General features: G+C 39.9%; 1 protein-coding gene across 1 annotated transcript; it reads right to left on the bottom strand.

Annotated features, from left to right (window-relative positions):
- Nucleotides 1-92: 92 nt before the first annotated feature.
- Nucleotides 93-18,732, bottom strand: LOC122787073 (endoplasmic reticulum metallopeptidase 1). Its single transcript, XM_044053640.1, has 15 exons — nucleotides 18,374-18,732; nucleotides 16,056-16,360; nucleotides 14,296-14,423; nucleotides 14,078-14,183; nucleotides 13,714-13,860; nucleotides 13,465-13,557; nucleotides 10,708-10,920; nucleotides 10,312-10,532; nucleotides 7,086-7,260; nucleotides 6,709-6,899; nucleotides 6,472-6,624; nucleotides 6,137-6,339; nucleotides 5,935-6,050; nucleotides 5,078-5,241; nucleotides 93-4,696 (listed from the first exon to the last, which is right to left on the bottom strand). Exons 1-15 carry the CDS (start codon nucleotides 18,655-18,657, stop codon nucleotides 4,520-4,522), a joined length of 2,676 nt encoding a protein of 891 aa, XP_043909575.1. The 5' UTR covers nucleotides 18,658-18,732; the 3' UTR covers nucleotides 93-4,519.
- Nucleotides 18,733-20,919: the final 2,187 nt, after the last annotated feature.

A 20,919-nucleotide genomic window follows, 5' to 3' on the forward strand; every position in this document is an offset into this window, starting at 1 on the left:
TGTGTAGACTACGACTTATGTGTGTGTGTGTGTGTAGACTTCACTGTGAACAGAGGGAAGGGCAGCCAACGTTAATGTATTATTAATAATAATAATGCTTTAATTTTTTTAATTCAAGCTTTTTGCATAATGTCAATTCATCCCAACCATTCAATTGAAGGATAGATTACCCTGGTAACCAGATCAATCCCAAAGAGCCCAAACAGTCACTTAATCCCAACAGACATTTAAAAAAAAAAAACAGCAGTTCAAAAAGAGAAACTTACAGTGTCATATTAATCACAAAAACATTGAAGTTTCATGAAGAAACAGACCTGGGTTAAGAAGTGAAATGAAAACGACAAAAATGGTCACACATTTAAATAAAAACACATCCTCTAATGACAATCAGTAAGACTTTTAAGTAGATGTGTCAGAATCGGTTAGATTATTTGTGTGAATTGTTTTTAACTACACTTTTGTTTTAAATTCTCTTTTTCTCCGTTGTCCTTGTTCTCTCAGTCTACGGCTGAATTAAGAGTTAATACATTAGATTATGTCGCAACGTAGCGTAAGTGAAGCTCAATAAAAGGGGAGTTTATTTTCCTCGAGTGACAGCACCAACAGAGGAGGAGGAGGAGCAGGAGCAGGAGCCATTTCACAGCATTTTTACATCAAACATCTCCCTGCTCCACCCTGATCCATCCCTCCTCTGTTATTCATTGAACATCCTCCCAAACAGATACCAGTGATATAGAGCCACGTTACATTCTCGGCGTAGAATGATCAGCTGATTGCGTTTCTGCAGTCTTTTTTCCACCCTCCCACAAAGAAAAAACCAATACCCCACAAACATGACAACGACGCCACTTAACAGATATATAGAAAAATATAAATGTACATTTGCTAATAAAACGTTTTTCTCCCGCAGACACTTTGCATATCAAGGGTAATATTCTCTTAAAAATGAACAGATCCATTTACTGTAATTTGACCCACTGCACTGAACATACACACACACACACACACATTCTTGTACCACAATCTTAATGAGGACACTTAGAGACAAAATGCATTTTCTAGTCCAGGGTTTCTCAAATCCTGGTCCCTGGGATCCTCTGCTGTGCATGTGTCCTTGCTCTAACTAGGTGGAAAGTGGTGAATTACGCGTTACTGTAATTGAGTAGGTTTTTTGTGTACTTGTACTTTTTAAAGTAATTATTAACTTAACTTTTAATTAAGTATGGGTTTTTTGGGGAATTGCTGTACTTTGCCATGTTTTAAATCACATCCGTGAAATGATGAGCCAGTGAATGATGAAGACATGAGGGCAGGTAAATTGGCGTTAATTAAGGTACCTGAGTGATTAACAAAGTTGAAGCATTTGTGACCTTTGACCCATTTTGACTGATACATTTATGTGTTTACATATTTTATTTTGTCAGCACTAATTTGTTAAGGTTTGCCTTTAATTAAAAACAACGCAAGTTTCGTGTCCTCTTTTCCTTTTTGTACGACACAAGAAAGAACCGCAACCTTGTCATTTTTGAGTACATTTTAAACAGCTACTTTTTTTTTACATTTTTAGACCAGTACTTTTACTTGTACTTAAGTAAAATGTTATCAAAATAGTGGTACTTACATGAGTAGAATATTTCAGTGCTCTTTCCATCTCTGGCTCCAACACACCTGAATCTAATTAACAGGATAACGACCTGTTTCTGCAGAGCTCGTTAACGAGCTATCTGAATCAGGTGTGTTGGAGCAGGGAAACATCTACAACATGCAGAGCAGTGGGTCCACAGGAGCAGGATTGAGAAACCCAAACCTCCACAACCTTAACTAATAAGCCCTCAAAAGTCATTTAAAGTTATAAAGGACAAAGATAAGTACACACAAAGCAGCAAGGATGTTTGTTTGCTGCAGGTGTTTTTCCGCTCTGTTATGTTTCAGTCGCTTGAATCAGCCAGCATCTTTAAAGTCCACCATGTCCTGCTCCCTCAACCACACTTGCAACTAATTAACCATAATCTAATGATGGGCCACTAAAAAAAAAGCACTTCTCCCAAAACCTGAGAGAGTGAGGACACACCTGGACAAACTGTGCCAAATGAGGAAACTTACAAGCGCCGTTGCCGAGTGATACGAAAGTCAGTGAAGGATTCACATAGAAATGCTGTAGTGTGGCACTTTGTTTTATTTCCTAAGCTTTTAAGAGAACTGAGAGGTTAAATAAATATTGAGTGTGAGGGTTTGTTGTCTCATGTGACTCAAACCAAACAGACAGTTCAACAAAGAGGCCATTAACAGTAATTAAAATAATCTCTTGGGATGTTTTAACTTTAAATGTCAGGACAACCAACAAAACAAGCCAAAATTTTTGCGTGATTTTCGTCAATGTGTAGGACTTAAAGCAGGGAGGAGATGGTCATCCACGCTCTTTGTGAGCACAGCTAAGCGGATCATCCATCAAATCACTGTAGATGAATTCATTCATTAATATATACAATCAATAATCTCGCATCTGTCGCCGAGTTAAATGTGTCTAACCATAACATTCAAACCACATTACATCGTCTGGAGTAATAATTAGGAACAACTATTATGCTATGAGCTGTCTGCAGACGAACAAATGTACAATTTTATATCCTTAGATACATTTCAATCATTCCTCTGCATGAGGGTCGCGGGTGCCACTGAAGCCAATCCCAGCTGACAGACTGTAGGGACAAAGGTGGGGAAGACACCCTGGACAGGTCAGCCGTCCATCACAGGACCAACACATGGAGACAAACAACCATTCACACCTACGGTCAGTTTAGAGTGTACAATAAACCATGTTTTTGGACAGTAGAGGGACACAGAAAGGCCAGTGACCTCCCTGCTGAGAGGCAACAGTGCTAGCCACTATGCTGCCGCGTGGTTTAACTAAAATTAAAGCAGGAAAAAAGACAAAGGGGATTATTTTGATTTGCATCTTTGACTGTCATTTTCACAAAAAGCTGTTTGCACATTTGACTTTAATCAAATGTAGGGATGGGAAGCGGTATTGGTCCAATACTGGTCAAAACTATTGGATAGGATATTGGCCAGATAAGACTGTAAAAATGAAAATAAAAAAATCAGCAAAAGCATTTTAGCCGAGTCATGTTTGGGCTGTTTTTTTCTTTTTTGACGGAACGATATCTGTTACACAGCTGGAGAATGAGGTCTTTGAAATGACTCAGGACAAATGTGACTGACATCGGTATCTGTAGATTTTGCTATTGGTAATGGGACACAAACACGTGGTATCATCCCATCCCTAATCAAATGTTTGAAGTGTCTTTCTATTCGGATGCTGTACTTGGTCATATTGCAATTGTGATTATTTTGTGATTCATTGTGCATTGTGCCATAACTGAGATGAAAGTAACTCTAGTGATGTCAGCTTCAACATAAAATAAAATAAAATGAAATTAATAATCTGTTATTTCAAATTCAGACCAAACTGTTGCAGCTCTACTTTCACTGTTTGGTCAAAGTTCAGTCAAAGTAGAAGTGAAGAACCAAAAAAAAAAACAGTACAAATCCTAAAGTGTGGAGCTGATGGTTTCTCACAGTCACCCAGTCATAGTTCAGGTCATCATTTTTCCATCATAGAACAGTTTACACAGCCACAGGTCCGTGTTTTTCTTGTGCGTTCTGGTCACATCGAACCCCGGACCTCCATAAACCTTAACATTAGAATTTGTGCCAGCTGTTTTTTATTTAACACCGGCGTCGCTGACAGTAAAAGCATCATCGCCGTCTTTAAGGCCCGTTAAGGCCAACAGCAACAAGTGGCTGCAGATTAGTGGTCTTTAGTGAGGAGCAATCATGAGCTAGTTCACAGTTTACTTAGCAGATACAAAAACAACCATAGTGAGTGCACGTAGATGAAACGTGACTTTCAAAGTGTCAGTTTCCTTTACAGTTAAGATCAAAAGAATAGATCAAAATAAAACCAGTTCCATCAGAAAGTTATTGTAGCAGTGATAGTGTGACAGTGGAGTTACATTTGCAATACAGACACATCCAGTCTGAGTGGTTTTCTGATGAATAGTGAGCAAGGGAGGGAGGAAGACGCCATGCAACGTTGTTCATTCAGGAAGTGTGTCAGCATGAGAGAAGGAGGCAGTGAGGAGGAGGGAAGTGAGTAAAGCAAAAGGCACAGCAGATTAAGTAAAAAAAGAATGAAAAATTCAAACCCCTCTGTTTCACTAACCCAGGAGTGAGCACAAGGCTTGTGGTGTCCGCTGTGTTGGTCGGTGATTATTCAGTCTGAACGCTCGCCTTGTTCGTCCTCGGTTAGCTACTAAGCCTACAGACACAGTGATGTGGCTCTGACAGGCTGGAGAGGGGGTGTGTGTGTGTTAAAATGTTTGATTGTATCAGAGTGAAAAGGCAGCAGGGGCCAGCTCTCTGAATATTGTTGCTTGACGTCACTCTTCTCTCTGGCCCTTCAGCTCTCTACTCTCCTCAGCACCGGCCTCTGTGATGCTCTCCACTTGTGCTGTGCTCAGTATCTGTACATGCTATATGTACTGACCCAGAACGAAGGAAAAGCCCACGTGGGAAACCGCTGAAGGATTTCCTCCAGCTGAGCAGTCCGCCTGTCCTCCCCAAAGAAATAATGTGAGGAGATGGCGACAGAGATCATTCCCTCAGGACCCGACGGGTCTGGTTCACTCGGAGGCTGACGAGAAAGAAAACTATGTGAACTTAAGCAAAAAAATTTGTTGGGTTTTCATGCCACTATAGGGGCGTGACAGAGAAACGAGGAACATACATGTATAACAGTATTACAGTTCTTTCAGTAATGTCAAAGTATCACATCGGTCTAATTAATTAATTAATGTATTTATTTATTTATAAAAGCCACTTTTATTTATACTGTCTTATGTCACTTTTGCAGTTTGTCATGATGCTCTTTAAAAATGTCCAGTACACTTGAAGTGTCACATTGAGAAAAAAACGGTAATATCATCTCCTTAAACAGAAGGCATTTTTACATAATTCATCTTAAAAGTAAACGTTAACAGCTATAGATTAGAGACAGAAAAGTGCAGAACACTACCTGGATTTCAAACCAAAAGTTCCACGTTGGGGCATCGAGGCCATGAGAATAGAAGACAAAATATTCTCCACTCAGGTCAAACTGAGGCGTTCCGTCCCCAAAGGACCAGGTGGAGAGACTTGCTCCTCGGTGAGGCATCAGATACAGAGACATGTGGCTGGGACCTACGAGGAGTCAACATGTACACGACATGAGTAAAGATACATTTAGGTAACATTTTTAAGCTCTCCACAGCTTAAAAAAAGTTTGCGTTTTGTTGGTGAAAGTAAAAGTAATAACATAATAAAATGTAATAAACATTTTAAAATCCTCCAATCAAGCGTTATTTACATAGCACTTTTCATACAAGCCAATGCAACTCAAAGTGCTTCACAGGTTGAAAACACCCACCGGTAGACAAATGTAGAAAAAAAAAAAGAAAACAGCAACAGAGAAGTGAGGAAAAGAAGAAGTAGGAAGTAGGAAGGGAGAGAAGGAAGTGAGGAAGTGAGTAAACACCGTCATGGGACTCACAAACAGCCTCGAGGGAAAGCACTGGAGACTAAAATACTAATGGGCGATCTAAACAGAAGGTAAGAGAGAAATTTAAAATTTAAAACATAAGTAGTAACAGATGAAATATTTAAGTGAATCAAATAAATATGGTAACAATGTTAAAAGACACTAAATCAGACTGTCAGACCTTGAAATGAAATAAAAGTTCAAATAAATAATCTCAGGTTAAAGCTGGGTTAAAAAGGTGGGGTATACATATATGAATAGCTTCCAATCATATTGGCCCAAACCCAGTGAGATCTGTTAAGCGCCAGCAGCTGGTCATTTTTCATTTATGGTTTATATGCTAAAACGCTCCAGACCTTTCGCACTGAAGGTCATCTTGACTGTCCCCCAGCTCGTCTCCTCTTTGGACACAAGTCTGAACTCCACTGGTGAGCTGGGAGCCACCTCTGGGGCAGGAAGGTACCAGTTCTTTCTGCAAATAAACCACAACACAAAGATGAAGAGTGTGGACATGAGGACAGTCAAAAAGAGCGTGGAATCTGCGACGATGTTGCCGACCTGCTGAGGAACTTCACAGGCAGGAACCACGGGTAACCACAGAACGGCCGGTCCTCGCGACAGTGTGTCCGAATGCTGTCGTTGATCTCGGGGATGTTGGGTGTGATGTGTTGAATGCCCGTGTAGTCAAAACTATTTATCCAAAGGCCTGAGTCCCGGCTCTCCACTTGACCCTGGAGATTGTGGAAGGTCCTTGTTGTATGCTGCAGGGAGAGAAGTGGAATAAGTGTTACAGTTACAGTAAGTGAAAAATGTGAATATGAAAAAATATTACATATATTTTATATTATAAATATAAAAAAGTGTGTTCATGTGTGTGCACTGTTATTCTGAACCTGCAGGAAGACCCGTTTAGGGCGAGGACTGTCTGGACTGCCTGAATAGGGAAAGAAGAAGCCACCGGACACCAACAGGAGCATGATGATGAAGACTGAGCCAAGACCAGCCAGGATCCACTTAGTGCTCCGTACCAAGTAGATGAAATGTAACTGTGATGGAATACGAAATGTGGTTTAGGGAACAATATACATATGTATGTGCTCATTTTAATGTATTCTAGGCTAAGTACTCACAAAGAAAGAGGAGAGGAAGATGGTGGCGAGAGTGACGAGGGAGGCCAGTACCACCTCAGGGGGAATCTCTGTGCCACTGCGACCCATGATGGGTGTGAAAATCTCAAACACGACCCAGATGAGGAACATGAAGTGGACATATGGCAACGCCAGACCGAGCAGGTAGAGCATGCTGTATTTCAGTGATGCCCCTGAAAGAAAAATATAGAGCTAAAGAATCAGATGATCCTGCCGTAATCTTCTCATACTCATAGAATCAACCGTTTTTTAACTTTATAGGAAGATGTTTTAGGAAGAAAAGTGAACTACTGCTTTAAATAAAGACATTAGCACAAGAGAAAAAACATGCTCTGTAACCCAAGTAGAAATAAACTTACCTCTGTGTTTAAATTCCTGAGATAGCAGCAGTCTGGTGACCAGAGGAAAGGCCACCATGAGCATGGGCACATAGGCTGAACACAGGCCCTGCTGGGTCAACCACACCAGGCTGCAGCACCACAGAAACAGGCTCACGTCAAAAAACAGATCACCCAACTCCACCAGTCGGACACCCTGCATAAAAATTACACACACACACACAGATGCACAACAGATCAACATACAAGGAATAAAGAATATACATGAGCAGATTTTGTTACGGCAAAGTAAACAACTCTACTTCAGGTTCTTTAAATTACTTAACCTGAGATAATTTAGCCTTTGTTGGAATACTGTTAATAATGCAACTAAACAGCAACCAAAAAAGGCAGAAGGTGTAAATAATAACTATAATAACAATGAAGAAAGCCAGAAAACAACATCTTGGAGCTTTGTTAAAAACACTAATTAAAATGTATTATAACCTTCAACAAGCAGGTAATTTTAGCTATTTATTTCTTTGTCTGTGAAGTCAAAATATAATGGACCAAATACGATGAAACTTTCTGTGGGTGTAGGTTGGGGCCCAAAGAACAAAGGAAATTTCCGTTGTGATCTGGACACAGCTGCAAATTAAATGGTGGTTAACCTTGTGAAAAAGGGGGAGTATGTTACTTGATACGGGAAACTGTGCAGCCTTGGCAGACGGTTTGCGCTCTCTAAAATGCTTTCTTTAGTTATTAGTTATTACTATGTCACTGACAGGAGGAATTCTGCACGCTTCAACAGGTTACATAAGATGGCGCCATACTATACTGTCTGCACAAGAGGTTTTCTTCCTAGGGATCGGAGCAATGTAAGGGATCAGCAACTAAAAGGTCATAAAGTAATTACTGGGGCAAGAAAGGAGCAAAGAAAAATCATCTGTATTTTTGAGGGATTTCTTTAACTCTCTTTCCATTTATTGTTAAAAAACTTCTCGAGATTCCCCCTCTTTGTTCCTGTTTTTAAAAAATGAGACATGTTTACAGTTTAGAGGAAATCACTCTCAAACACTCAGATAGAAACTGTGAGGTGTTATGGGTCAAATTGTATTTTCCAAACCTCGAAATGATGATGTTGTGTCGACAAATCAAAATTATTCAGTGTTAATGATTTCTTTGTTTAAGTTTTTAAAACACTAAAAACAATTCATCATTTATCAGAATAGCTGGTGATTAATTTAGTATTCCATTAATAATAGATGAATAGTTGCAGCCCTAATTCACATCCCTCATGCCCGTATCCTCTTACACTATGTGTACTGGGCTTCAAATTGGTTGTTTTGCATCTAATTCACTTGCAACTAAATGTGTTATTTGTCAAGCCAGTAACACTCTAGATTAGGGAACACATATTCACCATTAACTAGGTGCTTACTAACATACATATAAGTAGCATACCAAACCTTTATTAGTAATTATTAAGCACGTATTAACACCTTAATCAGGAAAAATCTTAATTCATGTAGAATAAGATAATGTAGAATAAAGTGTTAATACGTGCTTAATAATTACTAATAAAGGGCTAGTGTGCTATTTATGCATGTTAGTGAGCACCTAGTTAATAGTGAATATGTGTTCCCTAATCTAAAGTGTTACCGTCAAGCCATTAAATGAACACTTCCCTGTTAACTGCAGATAATGCACTGATCTCAGTAATGAGTTCCATGTTTGTCTCCTTTGTAGTGTTATCACATGCCAATATCTGTATCGCTGAGAAAGAACTAAAACAAACTTTGATATTATAAACTATACATGAAACCAAAATACTTGAAAAATACAGACAAAACCTGCTCAGCAGTGTGTGGAGGTCTCATAACTGTAATGTAAATAAACTTCGTCAGTGTCTGGGATCATAATTTCTATTAAAACTGCCTTCATGGACTTTTATGGGAAAGGAGGAGCAGTTATCCTCAGAGTCATTCTGGTTAAACCAGAAGAGCCGCTTGCAAGCAAATATAGTTTCACTTTTTTTCCTACTACAAATAAAGCATTTAACAACAGACAGAGCCACAAAGGAGTCATGTCAAGAACAATGTAACTTTGTCACTGAAGAATTAACACTCGGCCATTAACAGACACAGAGAGATGCACAGGTGAGTGAGGTGGTGAGGCTCAGTCTCACCAGTAAAACACTGACTGACTGTGGAACATGTGACTGACAGATGACTACATGTCTGGCACAGCAACAATTTTATAAGTCTACACACTCACACAAACATAAACAAAGAGCTGCTGTTTTGTAATCACCATGAGGAAAGAGAAACTGCCTGGTTTTCTTTTCCCTGAGCGAAACACCAGGAGATAAACTATGCACGGGAAAACACTCCGACCTCCTTTTGATCTCAAACAAAACAAGACAAAAGAAAGTGCCACGCCGCACTGCATTAAACAAACTCCGCACTAAGATCTGAAAACACAGCTTCCACAGAACAAAAAGTATTATTTGAGATATGGATCAAGATGAGGTCAAGATAAATCAAGGAATTCAACATTCTTTTTGCTTCAGCTACTACTATTTCTCAAAATGTCACCTTTGGCCTAGACCTATGGTTTTCTCATTGTAGTACAAAAATATTTCAGTCTTTTTCTGACTTGGGGAATCAAACAATGCTGGTCTACCTTATTGCCTATCTGATAGAAAAGTATTATTTTTCTTCTACACAATCATCTTTTTTTTTAACACAGAAAAAACAAGCTTGACAAGCAGTATAGTATAAGTATATCCACAAAACAAGTAATAATAATTCTATAAACATAATTCTAAACACACCAAGTTAATTACTACATCTAACATTTCCGGACACTTGAAATGCACCTCATATTCAACATTGATTTCAACATTGACATTGCACACAGAAGTTCAAATTTGATTATCTAAAGTGCTATATATATATATAAAATATCAATTCATATCCGTCACATTAAAACCAAGGTCAAATGAGTGCACACAAGACTAATCAAGCCTTCCAGCTCCACATGACTTTTTCTCAGTATAGCAATGTTTTGATCCTGTGTTGCCTAGTGACATTCCCAAGCTGCAAGCAGAAATTAAACATTGCGCTAGTAAAGCAGTTTGCAGGGATAAATGCTTTTGCCCCAACTGCCACTGTGCTGATCTGACTCTCTTTGAATCAGATCTCAAAACACACTGCAGCTTTAATTTACTATCCATTATAGAAGAAGAAGAAGATCCATCACTCACCCCGTAGTAAAGGTTCTTAGCAAGGGTGTGGATGAGGATCATCTTCCCGGTGGCTGCTGTCCCGTACAGGCAGATGGAGGCGTAGAAGTGGTTGTACCAAAACATGGAGCGTCCCATTAAAGTGACGAGCAGGGCTAAAATCAGCACCAACAGCAGGGTGACGAACCAGCTCAGCACCGCTACACCGGTGGCGAAGGCCAGATCTCGAACGTAGCGACCACCTGAGAGAAATAAATGTTGAATGAAGACTTAACACACAAGAACAGAACAGACGAATGAACTGAGTTTGACTAATTTACTGCTCTAATCTGACATTTTTTAAGATAAGCACAAAGATGAAAACACACATCCAGGACAGGAAATAATATAAATCCTCCACAGGACGTTGTGACCTACCCCCATTGCCAGGGAGTGATGCCTTCTTGGCCAGATACAGAAAGGTAGCTGCGGCCACTATGTAGTTGAGGATGGTGCCAACACGAGCGGGGTACGCCACCACTATCACCCCTAACAGGTCAAAAAATACCATGTTGCCATGGCGATACTCTGATGAATCAGCCAGCCGATCTGATGTTATCAGGTGCTTCAGGACAGCCAAAATGTTGTCACCTAGACAAGGAAGAGGAAGTTAGTTTTCAGGGGAGGCTGAAATTCAGCATAAAGCATGAAGGTTCAAAAAGACCATGATCCTGAGTGCAAGAATAAATGGAAGTCGACATGTTAAACAAGAAAATACAATATAGAATCAACTCCAAATCAGAAGACAAAAATAAGAGAGTATGGTGAAAACTCAATACATTTTAAAACCAATATATAGTATAGAATATAAACAGTAAATAAAACAGCTGGTAAGTCAGTCTAGAAAAAAAGGGAATTAAAATAAGTGAACTAGGATTTAACCTACTATATACAAGATATATCTTACTATATATATATATATATATACAGATTTGTGGCTTTTAGTTTCCTCAATCAACTCCCCCCGCAATCAGAGGAAGGAAACAGTAGTATACAGTTTGTTGATGTCTTCTTTTATATATTCATTTTTGGCATTTGTGGAGTCGACTGTAAAAATAAAAACATGAACTGTGAGGGAGAAGCTGAGAGAGTGGGTACGACGTGACACACCAGCCCTGCTCCAACTGTTCAGAAGCCAAAGCTCTCCAGTGACTCGGTAAACGTGCTAAATCTTTCTGACCAGTAGAACTGATTACACAGAGAGAGTCAGTGGCCTTTTGTTATTCCTGCATGGCCACCCAGAGAGTGCTAATAAATCCATGTGCACTCAGACACCACACAGACTACTGAACGGGGGGGTCTGTGACTGTGTGTTTAGCCTTGAAATCTCCCTTTTTTATTTCAAATAAATACAATTTTATTTGTATTATCGTGTATTGATTGAAATTTTTGATTTCAGTATTTAAAAAGGTGCATGAAAAAAGTATATGGAGGTTCACTCAGACCATAAATCATACAAACTGAAACATGATGCTGCACATGTGACACCAATACACCATCATAGTCCCCAGTATTTATATTTACAATATAATACTTTTAAAGACCACAATTACTACACTTTTGCTCATAGTGGTAACAGAGTTCACGTAATGATATCATTACACGATAAACCAAAGGTCTGTCTCATACACTGTTGTGGGTGAGAGCTATTAACTGTGCAGACATGGAGGCAGCAACACAGTTAAAAGACACTTAGCCTCGGGACACAGAAGCCAACACAGTGACCTACAATTGATTCTTCCTCTTCATCCAGCATCATGACTGTGGTCAATTTCACTGCTAGTCCTCTATATACACAATGGCATACTAAGTGCTGCACAACTCAGAAAGAGCATTCAGGCTGTACATCAGACTCTCTTTCCCACATTTCTCCTTCTCTTCACACACATACACACATGCAGCTGTCCTTTTAAGGACATTGCATTGGGTTCCATTCCTTTGGACAGCCCAGCCAAAGTCTTTTCCCTAAATATAACTATAACCGGTTAAAGCCAAACCCTAACCCTAACCTTTACCTATTTAAACCTTAGCCCTAAATTTAACCAGTTCCTCAGAAATGAGATTCTAACTCATTAGGACCAGGTTTTCTCTATGAGGACTACTGGTCCCGACAAACGTCAGGGTTTATGCCAAGAAAGGACCTGAAGAGTTAACAAATACAAGTTCACACACACACACACACACACGCACAAACACACACACACAAGCTCACACAGGCAAAATAAAGCCCCATTGTTCTTTTGCGTGGAAGGCTCACTGTGACCTCAAAGTGTGAACAACGTGTCCTTGTTCATGGATCCACAACATTGTATTCTGAATTTCACTGTGTAAAGCTAAAATCGTGATGAGGTTTTTGAGTCACAACACTTATAAAATGTCTCTTTGTATGAAAGGCATTCGTCCCGAAATCTGCTTTGTACATCTCAAATCTTTAAGCTACCGGTGCAAGGTCCTCCACCACGGTTCCTGTGCTGTATCCACACTCCGCCTTAAAAAACGTAACTAAAAATATTCCCTTCCTCCCTCTGAAATGCCACTCTCTAATAATTCATGTCCTTTGTGGTGACTTGCTGTGCACAGAAGAGAAAAAAGCAAGGAGATGTCCACTAGCTGCTAAGGAAGAGAAGATGATGCCAACGGTCTCTGGCTTTTAGTGCTGACTGACTGGACTCTGTGCTAAGTAAAGCAAAAAAAATATTCAGCAACACAGCGCTTATAAACAAGGGCAAGTGCAACATACTTTATGTAGGTACATGTATGCATTTCTTAGTGCAAGTGATTAATGACATCAGAAGAATGCTGCCTGGACTAAAATCAAGGGTTTGCAACAGCAGCCTACAGCATTTCATGTTTTGAAGTGGAAGCTTTCTTCACTGACTGAAGAACAGCATCCTTTGTAGTATGTGAACGCCACCTTAGTTTCCTGATGCATATTGGAAAGGGAGTGGTGAGCTGATAAAGTTTTTCCATTACAAGGCCTTGACCTTACCATGTAAAGTGCCTTGGGATAATGTACATTCTGAATCAGTGCTATTGAACTGAACTGAAATGAATTTGTTACACTCTCCGGTCTCACCATCAGATGCCATAAGTCTTACACATTTGACCTTTAAGCGTGGATGCATATTTCCATACCGGCTCGCTGTATGGAGTCCGTCAGTATCCTGTCAGCAGTGTCATACTTGGTGTGGTAAATGAAACCGTTCTCAATGAAAGCCAGATCAATGCCTGTAAAGTTGAAAAAACCATTACACAGTCAGGAGACTGAAAATAAAAGCATATTTGATTTTTGAATCCGTCTGTTACTGTATTAATGTGTTGGACTCCGACAGTGAACGGCTCCACACTTTCACATTCTGTGCTCTGTGTATTGCGTGTCTTCACCTGGGATGTTACCAAAGTCCCTGTAGATGCGGAAATCAGTGTCAGAAGGGATGATACCACTCTGAAAGACCTCCTGACCGACCACAGAGGCGAACGGGTGTTTGGCTGCATGGACATAGGCCTGGACCAGCCATGGGTTCTCTGGACCTTTAAGAAGGAAAGAGAGAAAATGCTGTTTTTGGACTCACATATAGTTTTTACTGTGGTTTTATAACAGTTTGATTTGGTTTAATTTAATGCAAACACATGTAGGCATTAGTCGTGGGACCCAGAATTGAGATATTTGTAGTAGTTGTCGGGCAAAATGAACATACAAAGAAAAATCAAGTGCTACACTTCAAATGAAAACACTAAGATGAATTACCTGTCTGAAAAACAACCTCCTTGCCCCCAACACCTGCAGCCTCCAAGTTAATGAAGGCTCGCACCTGCTTGGCCCAAGGATGCTGGGTAATGAAACCGTGACTAGCCTGGTGGAGAGACAGAGAAAGAAAAATGTAAAAGAGAGGGCGGAGACGCTTGGAAATTCAATGTGGTGTGGGAATGCTGGCCTAAAATGTGACCCTGTCACTTCATTTTTACCTGCAAGATATTTTCCTCTGCCCCATTAAAGAGGAAAACAACTCCATGATGAAAAGGAGCGGACTGGTTGGCCAGAGAATGGAGGACTTCCAGCATCACTGCACAGCTCACTGCATCGTCACTGGCACCTAAGACAAGAAAGTTTGTGTGTAGAATAAAAATTGCTGGAATCCTGCAAAATTCCACATTCGTGTCAGGTAAAAACATTCAGAGACAAAGGCATATGCACACATATCGCCAATCTGTCCAAGCCCGATGGCTTGATATGAGATAAAACTACAGAATAACACACATTCATAAATGTGTTATCACAATTCGCTGCCTGTATGATAGCGAGTACACAAAGGTAAAATAGGTAACAGCGAGTAGTAGAAGAAAGGACCATGTGAATTGTAATGAACAAACACTGGACACTTTAGAGGGGAACATATTTTACAAAGAATGAATGCAATGAGATTAGAGAGCCAAAGTCAGACATCATGTGCTCCAGCTTTCTGGGCTGCATGTGTTCACGTGGTGGAGGTGGAAGCCTGGTCAGTGCCTGTCTGTGACAGTCATTGACTATTCATGACTCTTAGTGTCAGCTACATATTAGTCCCGTTTCCCCAAAAAACTGTGAGTTCACCTGATGTCATGTATATAAATCAAAGCCTGAAGAGCAATTGTAAGTCATTTGACTTTTATTATGTATTTGCTATTCAATCTATTTGACAAAAAAAAATGTAAAAATGCTCCTTTATTTTATTTTTATTTTTCACAACCAACCTATTATTATATTAAAGTGCCTGGAATTCCAACAATGTGTGGGCATGCAGGCAGCAGAGGACGTGAGAAAGTATGAGTATTTTCCTGGTCCACACCTCTTGGATCAATTTCCTTTTGTCGGTTAAGTTGTGTTTACACATGTGAGTGTGTGTGTATGTGCGTGTGTGTGTGTGCAAGAGAGTGTAAGAACCGGGAAATGTGTATCTCTCTGGAGTAAACCAGGACAAAGACGGTGTGAACAAATTCAGTACCATTAACTTACACTGTTACTGTAAACCCTAGACATGATTCCCTGGTTGACTAAATGCCTACACGACTGTAACTTTAGGACTTTACACAAACTGTACACATGGCTATTGATGTTGATGTCTGTATAGCTGTTGTGCTTTTCTTATCCCTATACTTTATATTTGAATCCCATCCTTTTTAAAGATATACAATATGTTGCATTTTTTATCTGCTTTAGTATTTAATTGTGATATTAGTAATCTATCTATCATCTATGGATCATCCATATGTCCCACTATCTGTCTTTCTATCTATCTATCTACCTATCTTAACTGGCCTGTTGTGGCAGACTAAATGTCACAACAGACGATTGAATCACACTCAAACTCATGTCTCCTTATTCTCTAATAATGTTATGACTTGCTACAATATATTTCCTCAGTATTTCGTATAAGTGTTATCATCAAAAAAATATTTTTGAGCACTTCTACTGTATGTTGGACCAACGCACAGGCATCTGCACCCTGTGAGGAAAAGAGCTGGCAACAATGGCAGTTGTTTCCCAGTGGAATTCATTTAAAAGGAGACAAATGCAATGCAATATTTGGTTCAAATAAATATTCTTCTGCAATTGTGGTTCAAGTTTGGCAATTGGCACAAACGGTGTGTGAAGGTGTGTGAGGGTTTCCTGCATGTACCTACATGTAAGCTGTGAGTTAGACGGCTCACTCATTATTTACACCTTCAGTTAAGCTCTCTGTTTGTACCTGGGCTGTTGGCTACGGTGTCAAAGTGGCAGTTGGCAAGCATGAGATGCTTGGCACCGCCTTTGGGCTCCAGCCTGACAGCGATGTTGGTGACACGGTCATAGAAGCTGGTGAAGCCTCCAAGAAAGTCAATGGAGAAGGTGCCAGTGGGACGCTGCACATCCACTGTGAGCTGATGGGGGCCTGCTGCAGTCTCCACACGGATCTTCTCAATCTGATCCAGTAAGTAGCCCACTGTCATGACTTCATTCTCCGGACTGCCCACTGGCCTCGGGCCGACGCTGGTGATCTGCTCCAAGTGCTGTCTAGATCGTGAGGTGAGGCAGGAAGAGGAACGAAATGAAGAGATTACTGTCCTGCTGAGAAACTGTGCAGTGTCTGCAAACCAATCCTACTTATTCCATTAGAGCATCACAGCATAACTCATCAACTTCCTGCAGGTCAATGTTATTGTCAAAAGACAGAGATTGTCTACATCGGTTTAACTGTGCATTTATAGAACGTGTGAACGTCAGTGTGGGGTTTCAAAACTCAACCTACAAATTAAAAATAAAGACATTTCCTGCAGATGTGGCTGAAGTGCTGTTGTACCACACACATGCACGTTTGCACAGGTATTCTTCTTAGAACCCTGCACCGACCAACTTCCATTCATTTGGACAGCCTATACAAGCATAATCCCTAATGCCAAAATTAGGTTCTGCCTCATTATGACTGGGCTGCACAAGGTCAGTGTTTATGCCAGAAAAAGCCCTAAAGGAGGTAACAAATACAACTAAACACAGAGCATCTTTTTCCTAAAGCAAAAAAACCTGAAGACACACAAAGACCGGGATCAGTATTACTTATAAACTAACTGTACGTGCCCTTTAGTTTACAAACTGTTGATTTTAATGGGTTTCCTGTAACAGGGGCTCAAAATGTACGACCAGCCATACTAACACATTATGTACAATATTATGACGGGAATGAAACAGGTTTTTTTCAATTGACCAGCAGAACACAGACTGAGAGGTAAAAGATCAAAAACGAACACACAGAATGAAGGCAAATAGTAAATAGTATATTCTGTTCTAGGCATCACTGTTGCATGTAGTTTTCTTGCAGTAAAAAAAGATGACCTACTGCTTTCCCCTCATTTTAAGCGGCATCTGACATACTATTCTATACTCATTATTAATGTGTGGATTTGCAGGGCTTGGACTCGTGAAAGCTGTAATTGTGACCAAAGGCGCTCAGAGCCCCACTTATCTGTACTAATGCAGAATGCCTGACTTATTTATGTAACAAAACCAGCCAAACGATGGCAAATCTGACTGCCCAGCACTTTCGAGAGTTAAACCTCAGCTTCAGCTTAATCCATGTTTCTGCACTCACAACAGAAGACTAATGAACTGTAGTTCCATGAAGCTGTGTGGTTGTTTTTCCTAGAACTTATCTGGTTTCCTTTGACGGCCCGAATGATGTTGATAATGGGGTTTTTCTGTGTTTTTCCTCAGAATTTAAATTTAGTGTTATTTTGTACACGGGCCATTAAGTGATAGTGAATTTGATCTCTGCAATTAACCCATCCTTTTCGTGTTAGTGAACACAAAGTGGAGAAGTGGGCAGCACTTATCTGCACCCAGGAGCAATGGGGGACTTCTGTAACTTACTCAAAGGCACCCCAGCCCTTGACCTGTCCTGAAGTAGTAACACGAAAATGTTTTCTCCAGTCCATTTAACTGTCTGAGACGTTGTATGTGACATTGTAAACACATCAAACAGGAATTGTGGGAAAAATATTGTAGTGTAACTAGTCTCTCGATTGTCGATCACTCCCTCAAAACTCAAAATGACGACGTCCTCATATGATCTGTTCAGTCCAGATGAGATTCATTTTACTGTCACAAGGAAACCGGAACATTTATGACATTTATGCAACGTATATCATCCCATTTACTCAAACCTATGTAGTCAACTGTCAACATAGTTTAATGAATGACTGATCGTTTAATCATTGCAGCTCTGATTATGCCACCATGTTAAAACGGATTCTAATGCATGGTAAGTTGTCATCTTTTAAGCCCACATACAAAGTTTTGGAAACACTGCGGACGCATGGATGAGTCCTATAGAGACTGCTGCTGTGTTTTCTGCAGGTTACCTTGGAGCTAACGGTAGATTTGGTGGTGGAGGGGGCACCCGGTAGTGGTTTCTAGGCGGGTCTGTAGCTGTCAAACTAGAGGAAAGGTTAGCCGGAGCTCTGCCGCCGCCGACTCTGGGAGCTAACAACTTTAAAAGTCACGCAAAAGCAGAGAAATAGAGTCATAGCCCACCTGGCTCTCACTGCGTTGAACTCTCCTGTTGGCTTCCCAATGACGAGCTGCTGTAGCGACAAATGAACGAGTCCCCACAGCGTCACAATAAAAACACACACCAGGGAAGTTGCCAGTCCTTCCCGCAGCAGGTACAGGTTAACTTCGGGTTTCCTCTCCGGGTCACTACTACTGCTGTAGCCGTTATCCCCACACCCCTCCCGGGAACCGTCGTTATTAGCTTGCGCTACATTATACTGCGTCCCGACGGGCTTTATTCTTCTGACGGCGGTGTCGCTCTCCATCTTTGAGTCAGCAGTGCATCAGCAGCAAGCGTCGCTCACAGGCGTCGCTTTTCCCTCTCGTTGGTGGATGAGCGACGGATCGCGCCCAGGGACAAAAAAGGCAACCGAATCGCTGAAAGTGGAGGGGTGTTCACTGTTGATTTGTCGCCACCATGTGGACGCAAACGTCACTGCCAATGATTCGCTTTTTTTAATTATTATTTTTTTACATATATATTATTGTGTCATGTTTGAATTAATACACGTGAAGCTCGTTTTACCTTAATAGTTTTCACCAATTAGTCGAATAAAACGTAAACTGCACATTCACTGTAATAATCAACTCAGATGAAAGTACTTTGATGTACTTGGATGGAATTCTGAGTACAAACAATAATAATAAAAAAAATAATATCATACGACAACTGACCATCCAAAAAAACATGTGACACAAAAATACTATTAAAGGTGGCATCACTTGCTTTGTGTGGATATTTTCTTTCCCAAAAACAACCAAGAGGACCTTATTTGTTGAGTGAACTGAATGTGCATGTACACACTCCACGCAGCTCATACACTAATATACAATTGAACAAGTAAAGTCCACTAAACATCAATAAATTATGAGAGTCGTGCGTCTTTGTTTTTACTTGTTTAACGGCCTTGGTACTTTTCCATTAGTCACCCCCCCTGTACACACATAGGCGCTAGCCAACCACAAGCTAACATGAAGGCAGGCTGTTGTTTTTTTGTGTGTTTTTTCTAAGCAGCCTTTGCTTTCCTGGTTAGCGTTAGCTCGCGTTAGCATAAGTAAGAAGTGGAATAATATGCCTTTTTAGATGCAGGTGTAACCACAGTTTCGCTTTCAAAATAAAAGCTATAATTTTATTTGTAAACGTAATGCGATAATATATTTAAAATTGACAGTAATGTCTGTAGTGTTCACCTTAAATACCATAAAGTTGAAGTGATAGTCCAAATGCAAGAGATGCACAATGATATCTGAAAAAAAATGGTATTAATTCATGGACGTTTAAAAAAAATTATAAAAAATTATAACTCATGCCCAAACAATAATTGTATCCTGTTGCTGTAAGAGACAGCATTAATTTATTTATCATCCATTTCAGCATCAATTGGAACCTGGAAGTGATGAATATGTTTAAATTGTCTTCATTGAACTAAATTCAATCATTACACTCTATTTAATGTTATGAATGTATTGTTTATTTGTCAGAACAGGGAGAAACCATTGGGTCAGGTTATAGTAACATGAAACCAGACACAATGCTCAAAATTAAAAAGTGACCAGATATTTATATATACCAGGGGTCGGCAACCTTTGGAGTGGCAGTTTGAAATTTTCTAGTGTGCCATAATCAACAATAACACAAAGTTAAATTATGACACAAAATACAAAAACATTCTCAGTGCTGCATCTACTCAAGCTTAATAATAATAATTTTAAGAAAAAACATCTTAAAAAAACCCACTGTGTTTAATAAACATATTGCTCTGTCTGGGAAGTTAGGCCAAACCAAAACTGAGACTACACTACCTTGTCTTAAAGCCTATATCTGCCACGGCTACAGCGCTGTGGCAGGAGCTGTCACTCAAACCCATGAAGTCAGGACACACAAAGTGAGGAACACCGAGGTACCAGTGTTTATGCCACCTGTGGCACGATATAAACTGTGTCCACTAATCTTTCTATAACTTTGTTTGGCTCACAATAAATGGACAAGGGATATAAAATTCCCTTTACTGAATTCTCATTAATATACAGAGGGCTTAAAAGTCAGATCCTTATGTCTGGAAGTAAAAAAATGGTCTCTATCTCATTCATTCTTCATTTTACAGTTGATTTTTAACAATATACACGTCAAAATGTTCAAGTTCCAGTTCAATTTAATTCTAATTTTCTTTTCTTATCATTTCTGGGAGATGTGTCACAGTTCAAAGTTATATTCTGATTATTCCCATTCCTTCATTCTACTGGATTCTTTCTCATTTTTTTTTTTTTTTAAATTATTTATTGAAACATTTCTGGGCAGATCAAAGGCAGACAAGGAGACCTTGCACAGATAAAGGGCAACACTTACAATAGGACTGAATTTTGGAACACTTCAGAACACTAACCCTAACCCACAACTGCATTTTAATGGCAACATGCACATGTTGTAGTTATTTTGTATTTCACAAGCCTTGTCTTTTAATTTGAAATTTCTAGAGGAAATGTCGTTGTGTTGTTGTCGGTAACTTGAATCCTCCTTTTTCTTCCAT

Source organism: Solea senegalensis, linkage group LG21 (genome assembly GCF_019176455.1).
Source record: "Solea senegalensis isolate Sse05_10M linkage group LG21, IFAPA_SoseM_1, whole genome shotgun sequence".
Taxonomy (NCBI): Eukaryota; Metazoa; Chordata; class Actinopteri; order Pleuronectiformes; family Soleidae; genus Solea; species Solea senegalensis.

What these genes read in the sequence shown, in the direction of transcription:
- LOC122787073 (XM_044053640.1), bottom strand. Translation starts at nt 18,657, where the DNA reads ATGGAGAGCGACACCGCCGTCAGAAGAATAAAGCCCGTCGGGACGCAG. An exon ending in TTCAACGCAGTGAGAGCCAG is followed by an intron (nt 16,361 to 18,373) that starts GTGGGCTATGAC and finishes CTCACGATCTAG; the next exon opens with ACAGCACTTGGAGCAGATCA. An exon ending in ATCACTCCCTGGCAATGGGG is followed by an intron (nt 10,533 to 10,707) that starts GTAGGTCACAAC and finishes TATTTCTCTCAG; the next exon opens with GTGGTCGCTACGTTCGAGAT.